Source organism: Manis pentadactyla, chromosome 3, assembly GCF_030020395.1.
Source record: "Manis pentadactyla isolate mManPen7 chromosome 3, mManPen7.hap1, whole genome shotgun sequence".
NCBI classification, from domain to species: domain Eukaryota; kingdom Metazoa; phylum Chordata; class Mammalia; order Pholidota; family Manidae; genus Manis; species Manis pentadactyla.
In genome coordinates, this window is record NC_080021.1 from 9567068 (window position 1) to 9579719 (window position 12652).

The 12652-nt window shown below is 49.4% G+C and overlaps 1 protein-coding gene across 1 annotated transcript in view; it reads right to left on the reverse strand.

Moving 5' to 3' along the window:
- TG (thyroglobulin) overlaps positions 1–12652 on the reverse strand; it is a 249643-nt gene that overhangs the window by 111171 nt on the left and 125820 nt on the right. Inside the window, exons 36-39 of the mRNA XM_036890501.2 lie at positions 10533–10667; positions 9202–9366; positions 5154–5373; positions 3581–3674 (exon numbers count right to left, since the gene is read on the reverse strand). Coding sequence (XP_036746396.2) covers positions 3581–3674; positions 5154–5373; positions 9202–9366; positions 10533–10667 — 614 coding nt within the window. The remainder of the gene's footprint in view (positions 1–3580; positions 3675–5153; positions 5374–9201; positions 9367–10532; positions 10668–12652) is intronic.

Here is a 12652-nt window from a genome sequence, read left to right on the forward strand (position 1 = left end):
GTAAAGAGCTGATTAAGCTAGTGGGCCCTAATCCAGTATGACTGGTGCCCTTATAAAAAGAAGACATTAGACACAGACACACATGTAGGGGAGATCACGGGGAGACAGACCCACGGAGGAGAGGACGACTACCCACAGGCCACAGAGAGCAGCCTCAGGAGGAACGAGCCCTGCCAATGCCTTGATCTTGGACTTTGAGCCTTCAGAATCAGGAGAGTACATTTCTAGTATTAAAGCCTCCCAGTCTGCAGTACTTTGTTAAAGCAGCTGAGAAAACTAATGACCCCCGTTGCACAGATAAAGAAACTGAGGGTCATAAAAAGTGAGGACACTTTGCCCACATTGCCAAGTGAGCAAGTGGCCAGGATGGCAGTGCCCTGCACACCTGGAGCCCATCCATGGAGCAAGGCAGTCTTCCAAGCCCCAGGTCTGGCCCCTCACTAACTCTGCAAGATTGTTCTGGGCCCTCACAGGTGAGTCCCGTCAGTATGGCTTCTCTGTGAGTAAAGCCCCGTTTGGCAACACAGAGCTACCTCTGATTAAGCACTGAGCCCCAGGCACTGTGCGAAGTATATGCATTCGTTTATTCCGTCCTCAGCAGCTCTGTGAGGTACCCACATTATTCCCATTTTATAGATGGGGAAGCAGAGACTTCGTGATGTTAAATAGCTTCTCTGGGGTCACACAGTTAGAAAGTTGGAACCCAGGCTGACCCTTTTATATTAGAATATCATGCTCCCTCGGGGGATCTGATACCCCACTCCAGGCCACGGGTATGCATGACCCCAGGTGCCTCTTGCTTGTTTAGGCCCTGACTCCCTGTGCTGTGACTTTTCCACTCCAAGTGCCTGGAGCTCCGACACATGGTTACTCTCCTCACCGGCAGCAGATGTGGACTGAGATCCTTACTTAATGGGCGCCATGCTACCTGTGCTCACCTGGAATGGCCCATTAGACCTCACACCCCAGGAGCTAATGCTATAAGCACCCCTATTCTGAAGGTGTGAAAACAGGCTGTGTGGTGAGGTCACTTCTTAGAACACCTGCAGCAGGCAGGGGCCAGCCCAGAATTCTGACTTCAGCCTGCCTTCGCAGCCCACTCTCCTGGGCTCTTCCGCCTGTGACATTCCATCTCTTAGATGGCACCACTTGGCAGAAATGACTCTTTATATACGAGGCCTTCTTAACTGCCATAGTAAAAGGCCAGCTACTGTCAATGTTGAAGAGTGGGAAGGAGGTTCCATTTGCTGGGGACTATCAGATAGGTCAGGATGGGCCCCATACCCTCTCCTGAGTGCCATGAGTTATTTTTATTGGGTAGCACTCCAGCAAGCAAGAAGGCTGTTTGGCTCGATGCCAGCAACTGCCAACGAAGCAAAGGAAGACACAGAGGTGAGGGTCAGCTCTCTGCCTCGGTGACCCCCCACCAGAAGGAAGTATCCAAGTTGCTGGCCCCGCCTTTGCAGGGCCTGTCACTTTGGGCCCATGCACTGCTGCGGCTTTGCAGGCGAGGCACCCACACTCCTCCCCAAGCCAGATGGGGCAACGGGCCAGCCCAAGGCAGGAAGGGCAAAGCTCTTTGTGACCTGGAATATCCCCCCAGGGAGGAGCTCTGAAATTGGAGTCAGGAGACAGGCATCAAGCCTTCACTCAGCCCAGCTGTTGTCCTTAAGGAAGTTAATTAGCCTCTCTCAGCCTCAGTTTCTGCACCTTAAAATGGGGAGGGAGAATCTACACATAACTTCCTCCTAGAGCTGGTATGAAGGCCATTGAAATCATAGATACACAAGTGCTGTATAAACTGTGAAGCACTGTTACAAACTTCTTGTTCACACTATGGCAAAAGTATATGGTCACTGGTCACCACTCACTGGCTCTAGCCATGAATTCAGGGACCCAACTGACCCAAGTCTACAGAGTCTAATCACTCACTAGCTGAGTGTCCTTAGGCAGGTCACTTAACCTCTCTGAGTCACTTTACTTTCATCTGTACAATGGGAATAACACCTCTTAGAGGTGTGAGGATCGAAAGGAAGCATGGCATCCACTGGCGATGGGCATAGGCCTCCAGGGATGGTCACCTCCTTCCCCCTTCCCACTCTTCAACATTGCCAGTAGCTCTTACACTGCCCGTGTGATGACCTTCTCTTCCAGGCTGAGTGGCCCTTGCTCCTTCAGGTGTGATCTCTGTCCCACTCACTGACGTTTCCATTGTCTCTTTCATCAGTCATCCAGTGATCAGTATCTATGCATTGTTTTATTTAATTCTCACAAAATCCTTATGAGCCAGGGCTATTTCTTTCCTAACTTTCAGAACAGGTAACTGGGGCACACAGGACTCAAGTCACCTTCTCTAGGCTGGTGAGGCAGTGGAAAACAGCACTGGCGTGGTAAACAGCTGGTCTGGAGCCAGAACCTGATTCAGCATCCCAGGTATAGTATGACCAGCATTCTGCAGAGTGGAGCTCATCACCTCCCTCACTCTAGCCTCCATACTTTTATTAATACAGCCCAGGAGAGCCTTCATGTTTTTGGTGTTCTCATCACAAAGCTCACTCATATCAGCCTGCTATGATCAAACCTCCGAAATTTGTTTAGCTCTCACTGCTAGTAGGCTAGGGGACCAGGAAGTGGTGGCATAGTTACATGTACCATAAGATCTGTCAACACTGGGTTGGCGTTACCAGGAACTCATGTTCCCTAAAGCTCATCAGTTCCTTTTTCTCTCTTGTGCTCTGACACTTCCCCCAAAACAGGAAACTCAAATGCTCAATATCAGGATCATGGTGGCTACTTAGGCAGAGACAGGCTTCAAAGCATAGTGTCACCAGAGCCAGGGGTACAGCTGCAAACCCCACCCTCCAGAATTGCCTCCAACAAGAGCCTACAGGGAACTCTATGACCCCGGGGTCTCTCCAGGGGGCTCTCCAATGACACCCACGGGCTTCCTCATTTGCAGGTCCATTGGAGTCCTGCTGCACGTTCCCCAGCCTGAGCCCCACCCCTCCAGAGGCCCTGCATCCTTGGTCCTCACTGGCAGGCAGGGCTCACCCCCTCCCTCCTCCCCACACCTGCTCAAAGGGCACCTCCAGGCCGCCACCTAACACCTGTCACTTGGTGTCTCCTACCTTGCCGTATTTTTCTTCACAGTCTTATCAGTGCCATAGTTGTTCAATGGGTGTTCATCTATTTATTTCTGCCCCCACTAAAATGTAAGCCCCCAAAGGGCAGCAGCTTTGTTTTGTTCACAGCTGTGTCCTACCTGCAGTCTGGGCCCATTGTGGGCCCTTTATGACTATTTCTTAGGGGACTGATGGGGACAAGTGTGTACCATGCAGGCGTGTGGATGGGGTGTGAGGCTGTGCGGGTGGGAGACGTGGCCTGGAGGAAACAGGAGGACCCTCTGCTCCCTCTCAGCCCTCTAGGTCTGCAGGAAGCCAGAGCCCGCTCGGACAGTGCTGGGGAGCGCGACCTGAGTGGGCCATGGGCAGCTGAGTGACCAAGGCTGGCAGCTCTAGGGGCAAGGGATTTCTAATGGGGCATTTTGCAGGGCAAACATAGCCAGGGCTTCAGAACTCACCAGGTTCTGAGGGACAAACACGTTGAGATACAAGCAATCTTCGCTGATTCTTGGAGATGTGGGCTTTCTGGCACCTGGCTGCCAGCAGCTGGCCCTGCAGATACAGACCGTGTGACTTCCAGGGGCAACGACCAAGGGGACACACCTCCCCTCCCTTCCTGCCACCGACCTCCAGCAGCCAGAGGCCACATTCCAAAAGGCCCAGAGGCCCACCAGCTCTGCAGCAACTGGGAAGCTTCAGGTAAATGGGAAATGGGGGTGGCAAGTGAACGGAAGAAATTGCAGAATGCCCAGCACTCTCTCTGCCATGAGACAAAGACATCCAACCCAGAGAGAAGGATGCCCAACACAGAGAAGGGAAAAGTGGCTGTTACTCAGGACCTTGGCCCTTCTTTGCTCTGAGTGTGCGGACCTGTGGCTGGACTAGGTGTTCAACCTGCTTTCTGTGCCAGTACAGAGCCCAGGTGTGCCAGTTTGAGCATCTCCCCACAGAAGAGCTGAGACCACATCTGGGACATGCCTTATGGCAGCATGATGGTAAACTACCCAGAAGGTTACTCACCACCTCATGAGCACCTGACTCTGACCAGCCAACTACTCTCCACCCAGAAGCCCATGTGACTCACCACCTCATTTGTCAAATGGGCACATCCTAACACGGTAAAGCACTCAATTAGAGCACACTGATTCCTTTTGCTCAGTGGTAGGGACACCCATGGCTTTCTGCATGCTTCTGCCACTGCCCTAGTTCAAGCCCTCATCATGCCTTGCCTGGAGCCTGCTAGCTCACCACTGCTTCTCGCCCCAGGCCTGTAGCCCTGCCCAGCAGCCAGCCGTAGGTGGCAAGGGACAGGGAGGATGCAGCTGCCTCAAGACAGAGTGCAGATGCCTGTCGGGAGGGCAGATGCGGATGGGGAGGAGAGAGGAGAATAAATGCTCTTTTCATGGACACTCTGAGCTTGCTTTGCTCAGAAAAATCACAACATATCCAATATTTAAAGTGTTATATGCATGGGAGGGAATGGATAAACTGAAAATAGTTGATGAGGGAGGGAGACATGATATGATATTTTTCCCTTTTCTGAAAACTTCCCTATTGGAGGTAAAAAGTCCTTTAAAACTATTTTTCATTAGCTCATGTATTTTTCCTTCTCTGCTGTATTTCTCAGCCCCACTGAAGTCAAACATGGCCAAGAGGCTGAGTACGGGTTCAAGTGAGGTGTGCACCCCACTACAGACTTTTCCAAAGCCTCCCTTTCCTGGATGCAATATCAAGGAAGGTTCGTGCTGAGGAACTCAGAGCTTCCATTAGCCTGGGTCCCCAAGTCACACGGAGCAGAGCACACCAGCCCCTTCATCACCGAATGGTCTTCACAGGAGTAAGTAACATTAAGTCGCTAATATCTGGGGCTTGTCATTAGAGCATGTGACACTGCCTTCACTGATGCTCCCCCCACCCCTGCACCACTCAGACCAGAAGGCACTGCTCTGCCACCAAGCCTCACTTTGATGGATTAGAATGGGAGAGGAATTCCCTGGGCAGTCACCAAAATGCATTCCACTCCACACTTACCGTGGCATGGTGGCATCCCAGGACCCGGTCCAGTTCACAGGCTCTGGTGCCCGGAAGCGGCTCTCCGACAGAGGTGGCGAGGCATACGGAATTCCCAGGAACTGGTCCACTTGCCTCCATGAAGTGCCCACTTGGACGGCCTGGGACCTACCCACCAGCTGGCCGTGGGCGGCAATGGTCACAGAAGGTACAGATGTCCCAAAACCGAGCCGAGGGATGTCTGCTGGGAGGGGAGTGTGGGGCAGGAGGGAAAGAAAGAGCAGTGGGTGCTCTGCGCAAACAAAACAAAATGCTGCTTTGTGCACTTTGAAATTGTCAGGGACTCCAGACCCCAATAATTTAAGTCTAGTCAAGTAAGTTTTGACTGTGAAGAGATAATCAGCAGCAGAGACAGCTGGCCTGTCGTAGGCACTGAGTCTGTGCAGGGTGAGTGGCCATCCCTTCTCCACGTAGGAGGCCGGGCAGAGGCCCCACCAGCACTTCCTCAGCACCTGGGCCACATGGGAGCTGGCAGCCTGAGTATTTGGGTTTTTAAAGGACAGAGAGACACAGAACATGCAATGTTCAATCCTCCCAGGGAGGTCTGGAACAGAGCCCCATCATCGACCACATGGACTATTTCTGTGGTGGAATGTATGGATTATTTAACAAAGAGGCAGGAATACTGGATATAATTTCTTCAGATCAGAATTTGTCACCAAGTAAGTTTGCTACAAACTTACAAACAATTTTTTTTCTGACTTTTAGAACTTCTGGATTTCAGAATTGCAGCAAAGGAACTGTGGGCCCATATACGCTTTCAGTGGTGAGGAAATAGGTTTAGGGGCCGAGGGTGGGTAGTGCCGGTACTTCAAGTGATGTAGGTTCAAAGCTGCACCTTCCTGAAACTAACTCAAGTCCTGTTCACATGGGGCCAGGGCCAGGTCAGGGTCCCTCTCCAGGCCTCTTCCCATGCCTGCAACACACTCCCTCACTTTGTTCACATCTGAATTCCACTTGACCCGTAAGGTCAAGGCTGGTGCCTCCTGCCACCTCTGCCCTGTGTTCACAAGTGCCTTCCATCGCCCTCGTAAGACTAATGACCAGCACATTTATCGGCCTCTGTAGCCCTATCTTATCTCTTCTACTACATTTTCTCTCATTCACTCACTGATTCAATAAAACTTTTGTTGGGGCCTGGCTCCAGGCCAAACAGTATTTTCAGGGACTTGAGACAGACCTGTGCCCGAATCCCCATGGAGCTTAGGGCTTGCACAAAGGAAATAATGCTGGTGAAGACCTTGTGTGTGCGAGTACGTGTGTGTGTGAGTGTGTATGTGTCTGTGTGCACACACGCCATGCACACGACGTCTCTTATCTTTCCAACAGATATGTTTGGTTTGCTCAGCTCCACTGTTGGCTAAGCCCTGATGCTGTGCTCTTCAGCTCCTTCTATTTAAAATGCACACATGACAACAAAGAGCAGCACGGGAGAGGAGGCAGACAGGCAGGGGCACAGGCAGAAGTCTGGCCATTCCTCAAGAGCTTGGTATGATGCAGCAGTCCAGCTGGAGATGATTTTGCCCCCAGGGAACATTTGACAATGCCTGGGGGCATGTTTGGTTGTCATGGGGTCGGGGAGAGATGTTACTGGCACACAGTAGGGCAGAGGCCAGGGAGGCTGTTAAACATCCTATAATAGGTGAGGCAGCTCCCCGTAACGAGGCATGATCCAACCCTAAATGCCAACAGCACTGGTGCTAAGAAACTCTGCTATGACGTGTGCTGATGACTTCCAGGTCACTGAGGGTCAGCACGGAGGCGAGGAACCTAAGGATGGTCAGGGGAGTCCAACAGACCTGTGTTTCACGTTACGGACCAGGTGCTTTGGGAAAACTTTCTAATTCTCCCTTTCAAGTTTCCCATCTATGAAATAGGGATAATAGTCCCTACCACACAAAGATGTTAAGTATAAATAACGATGCCTGTTATGTTTCAAGCCCAGTGCCTGGTGAATGATAGGAGTGCAACATATAAATGAACGAATGAATGGGAGGAAGGAAGGAGAAAGGGAGGAAGGGGAGGAAGGAAGTAAAGAAGGAAACAAAGAAAAAGGAAACTAAGGAAACTTTCTCTGTTGCAAAAATTGGTATGTGGGTTAGAACTCAAAATGGAAACTCAAGATGGAAAGAAATAGTTGCTGCTTTTTAATCTGGCCTCAATCACAAATCATGACTGATCTCAGCCCTGCAGTTCCTTCTCACAAGATTTCCTGTTTCAATTATAAATCACAGGGTCCCAGGCAAGCTAGCCAGGACTGTGGGTGCTAAGCAGCAGAACCTTCTAGGTCAGTTCTTTGGCTCTACAGGAAACAGTCACATTTCATGAATGTGGCATTATCTGAAGGGGGGAGCAAAGACAGAAAATATAAAAGCCAAAGAATTTCGAGGGAATGCAAGCCTGCTTTCCCATGGACTGTGGTATGCAAGCCTCGCTCCTGAGGCTACCCAATGGATCCCAGACCTGAACGAGGTCCAGCATGGGGAAAATGCTAAATGTGCAGCTCTCTCTCTCTTGAAATCTTTTGCAGAAATGATGGATTTTTTCCAGAATAGCCACATATTTAGGCCATGTGACTACCAGGGTTAAGAAAATTACCATAGCTCTGTATGTGCATTAGGCACAAACAATGCCCATGTAGATGCCTGTGGGCATGCATCTTCTGTCAGAGGTATTTCACAGTGAATTTGAGTTACAAAGAATTAATAGAGAAATGTTTTAACTGGTTTTATAGTACTTAAACCTCAAAGCGAAGGCATTGCTCAGCAGGACTACCATGCAGATTAGCTACACTGTGGGTGAAATAGACTATTGAAATTTAACCTCACTAAGTAATATTAATGTCTAAGTAAAAGACAAGACTTGGATCAGGAAATCAAAGCCCTCTCAGGTTGGGGCACTCTCAGGGTCTAAAGTCTGTGGTGAGGAGGGGGCTGAAGAGGAGGAGTTTATCACTGTTTCAAGACAGGCCTGAAGGCCCATCAGTGCTCTAGGACGGGGCGAGGCCAAACCTGGCTGCTACCTGGTTTTGTAAATAAAGTTTTATTAGCACACAGCCATGCCCAATAATTACATATGGTCTGTGGCTGCTTTCCTGCTACGATGGCAGAACTGAGTAGTTGTAACAGAGACGTGTGGCTGTATAGCCTAAACTCTTTCTTACCTGGCCTTTTGCAGATAATGTTTACCAACCTCTGCTCTAGAAGATAACAGAAATAGCCCACATTTTTAAAAAGTTATTTATTTCACACATAAGTATGCCTACTGGGGGAGGTGCTCCCCCAGGTACCCCCTTTCCATGTTTCCTATTAGAGAGATCTTACGTTTTTCACTTAGTGATGAATTTACATGCTGCTCCCCCTTGCCGGCTCCAGCCCGGTATCCCAGCACCTAGCACAATGGCTGACACATAACAGCACCCTCTGGACTGCTTTAAACTAAGCTGATCCAGGAGCAGCTGCCCTCTCCAAAGTGACTGTGATGAGATCATTAGGCAATGGTGTTTTGCGGGAGAGGACTGCAGCGAGACCTGGGAGACCTGGCTCCAAGACCCTGCTGTCACTAGCTGTGTGACATCAGAGAAGCAACAACTCCTCTGGGCCAGAGTCTCCTGATTTCTAAGACGAGATAAAATCCTTATCTTGCCACCTCACAGGATTAGTGGGAAGACCAAACAAAATAAGGCAAGTGACAGAACTTTCTAAACAATGAAATATAAAAAAGGAGTGTATTTATTTATTTTACAAAGAAACTAATAGGCCAAAATGGCTTCTATAACTTAATGGAATAAATGAACAAAGGTCCACAGAAATGGTCTAAGTTAGAAGTAGAGTTTTCACCTTCCTTCCATCCATCCCGAGTGAGCGCCACCTAACCCAGGATAATTTTGGATGACTTTCCCTTAAGAACACCAAAAGCACTGTCGGCAAGTCACCACAGGCTCCGGCAGCCCCTCCCAGCCACACTCAGGCTCCCAGGCATGGCCACGAAGGTACAAGCCTGCACTTACTTAGCTTCCAGTAGATGAGGGTGGCCTCTTCTCGGAGCAGAAGTTGGCAGTTCTGGGCCTGCAGGCTATGTGTGCAGGTCTGGGTATCAGCATAGAACATACACCTCACAGCCCCCGGTCGAGTCTGCAGAGTGGTGACAAGGCAGGCCTGGTGACGGGAACACTCTGCAGAACAGAGGGAGAAGAATGAGGCATGGGCCTCAGAGATGCCACTCAGCCATACACCCATCCTGTCACGTATCCAGTGCTGCATCCATGCATCCACGCCTCTGTCAATCCATCCATCCAATGCTGCATCCATGCACCATGCATCCATCCACGCATCCATCTATCCATGCAATCCCTCACTGACTTGATTGAGCACCTGCTATATATCCCAGATACTGTACTTTATCCCCAGAGTCTGGCGATAAAACAATGGTGGTGGGGCACACAACTGGCCCAGCAATCTATTTTCCACACAACAGTCAGGTATTCGGTTGTTTATTTAATTCACAAATACGCCCTCGTCATTCCCCTATCTAAGGCACCACCATGGCTTCCCAGTGGCTTCAGGATTAAGTCATAACAGACAAGGCTCTCCATGTTCCAGCCCTTGCCTTACTCTTCAGCCCCATCTCCTTTTCCACCTCTCCAATCATACCACCATGTTCCATCAGGAGTCATAGGCTAGACAATTTAAATTGTTCATGGCATTTAGGGTTTTCAGCTCTGAAAATAATGTCTCATTCACATGGTCAAGCTGTGCGCTGTGTAAAGGCCTTATTCACAGCCCAGTCTCTGGGCTATGGCACCACCCAGAGTTGTGCAGTGACAACCTGTCCATCTGCCTATGATCTCTTAGCTTTTGCTTAATTTTCAGTGACTGGAAATCCTCTAAAGGAAGGATACATTTGTGAAACTTCTGCCCATTAGGAAGTTCTTTATACTGCACAAATGCCTTTTGACATTTGAGGTTCTCCTGGTCTCAGCTTTGCCCCATGAGCCTGGCCACAAGGATATTTCTTCCTAGCTGTGATGGTCCGCCTATAAACTGAGGACAGCTATCACAGCTTCCCCTTACCTCCCGTCTCAGCCTAGCCCATTAGATCTCTCCCCTTATCTTCCTCCGACCTGGTTCAAAATCATTCATTTTCTGGCTGGCCTTAGAGACCTTGACTATGGACTAACCCTGCAAGAGGACGAGGTGACCACAGAGCTTCTCCCCAGGCAAATCCCTTCCTTCCAGACACCCCAAGTTTCTGAGGCCTGACTCTTGAGCTGGACTGCATGAGGCCCCATTCCGATCAACCACCCTATCCCAGGGGAAGTGGGAGGGTAACTCTCCTTACCTAACAAACAGAGGTCTCTGGCAGCAGAGAAGTTGCTGGTGGTAGCCGTGCTGATGTGGGCAACATCGAAGTTCCTGATGGATGGATCAACAACTACTGAAGAGAGGGGCAGGGACTGCCACACATCCAGAGAGACTAGGAGAGAAAGCAGAGGACACTCGGTCACACAGTTTTCCCCTGGTGTGTAGTAAAGACAGTGGAACCCGACCTGATGTCCCCAAAGGGTAGCCCCAGGGCTTCCTCGTCATGGTCTCCGTTCTCAGGTGACCACATTTCTTTATCCATCTCTCCCTTTTACAATGATTTATTAAGAAATTTTTATTTTTTTCTAAATTCTGCATGTAAGTAGAATGTAAGACATATATGGCATTTGTCATTCTCTGACTTATTTCACTTTGCATAATACCCTCTAAGTCCACCCATGTGGTTGTGAATGGCAAGATTTCATTCCCTTTATGGCCTAGTAATATTCCATTGTACCAGATATATACCACATCTTCTTATCCGTTCATCTACTGATGGACACTTAGGTTGCTTCCATATCTTGGCTATTGTAAATAGTGCTGCGATGAACAAAGGGGTGCATATATCTTTCTGCATTTTTGTTTTCTTTGGGTAAATACCCAGAAGTGGAGTTACTGACTCATATGGAACAAACCAACCAACCAACCAACAGCAACAGAGAAACAGAGAACAAACTGGTGGTTACCATGGGGTGGGAGGAGGGAGGGTGGGTGAAATAGGTGAAGGGGATAAAGAGGGACAAACTTCCAACTAAGAAATAAATAAGTCATGGGGATGAAAAGCATAGCTTAGAGAAGACAGTCAGTAATACTGCAATGACTTCGTATGGTGACCGATGGGGAGTACACCTGTTACCATCACATTATGAAATGTGAGCATTTCATTGTGTATATAATTGTCAGTTATGTGTATGTTATACACCTGGAACTAATACAATATTGTATGTCAACTATACTTCAATAAGAGAAGAATCTGAAAAAATAGAAGAGTTTTCATGAGCCAAATTTTGTGCCTAAAAATACGAAGATAATAAAACAAAACAAAAGCATGGCTGTTTCTATTAAGCAGCTCTCAGTAGAGTGGGAAAGAAACAGAAGAGCAAGACAAACATCATAATGCAGGTGTTACAATGCAATCATCAGAACAATGCTAGGGGACCATGACGGCGACAGACATGTCAGTCTTGTTCTGCAGCACTCTGTTGAGGTCTTCACAGACACTGTAGCATTAATCATCCCCAAGCCCATGGAGGGTGAAAAGACCATTGCCCTCCACAGTGGCCACCATGGTGGGCTGCCCAGGCTGCCTTCAAGACCAAGGTTATTCATTTCACCAACTGTTGGGAAGGTGGTGGCTGGGGACTCCCAGCCAGATCTCTCTCCAAAAATTGCCTTTGGTCTAGGCAAGCAGCCTCCCCTCCCCCGGGTCAGCCTCATCCAAAACCTAGTCCACGTGGGTGTACAAAGGCCCAGACCCCTGCCTCAAGAAGGGACGCTCTGAAGAGCAGCCCAGCTGCAGAGCTCACTGAGGCATGGACGGGGCCATTGTTTGGTTTGCTTCAGACTTCTACTTCTCCCCCTGCCCCATCCTGCCCCTTGCTTCCTTACAGGTGCTACTCCCAAGAGCACTGTGCACTGAACTTCCTGCATGCAAATCTCCATCGCAGAGTCTGTTTCCTGGAAAACCCCAGCTAAGACATCCTCTTTTAAAGATGAAGGAAATGAGGCCCAGAGAGGTTAACACAGTTAATGTGGCCAGCGCCAGAGCACGCCTTTCTTCAGGGGCGGAACGGGATTGAAACGAGGTCTCTGCAGCCACAAGCTTGTGCCCTTCCACTTCTTTACCATACTGCTCCCACCTCCTGTGCATAGGCAGCTGTCACTACAGGAGAGAAGGGCATTCGGGTGTAGCTGCCAGCAGGGAAAGGGTCTACCAGAGCACCTGAGTCCCCGTGAGCAGAGACGACCCTGCATCGGGGGCTTAAGCTTCCAGTCTGAGGAAGGCTGTGGGTCTGGCATTATTCTATCCACAAATAGCACTAAAGAGGGCAAGATGCTACTCCTCACATAGGTCTCCATGATCGTTCAGGAGTGCTG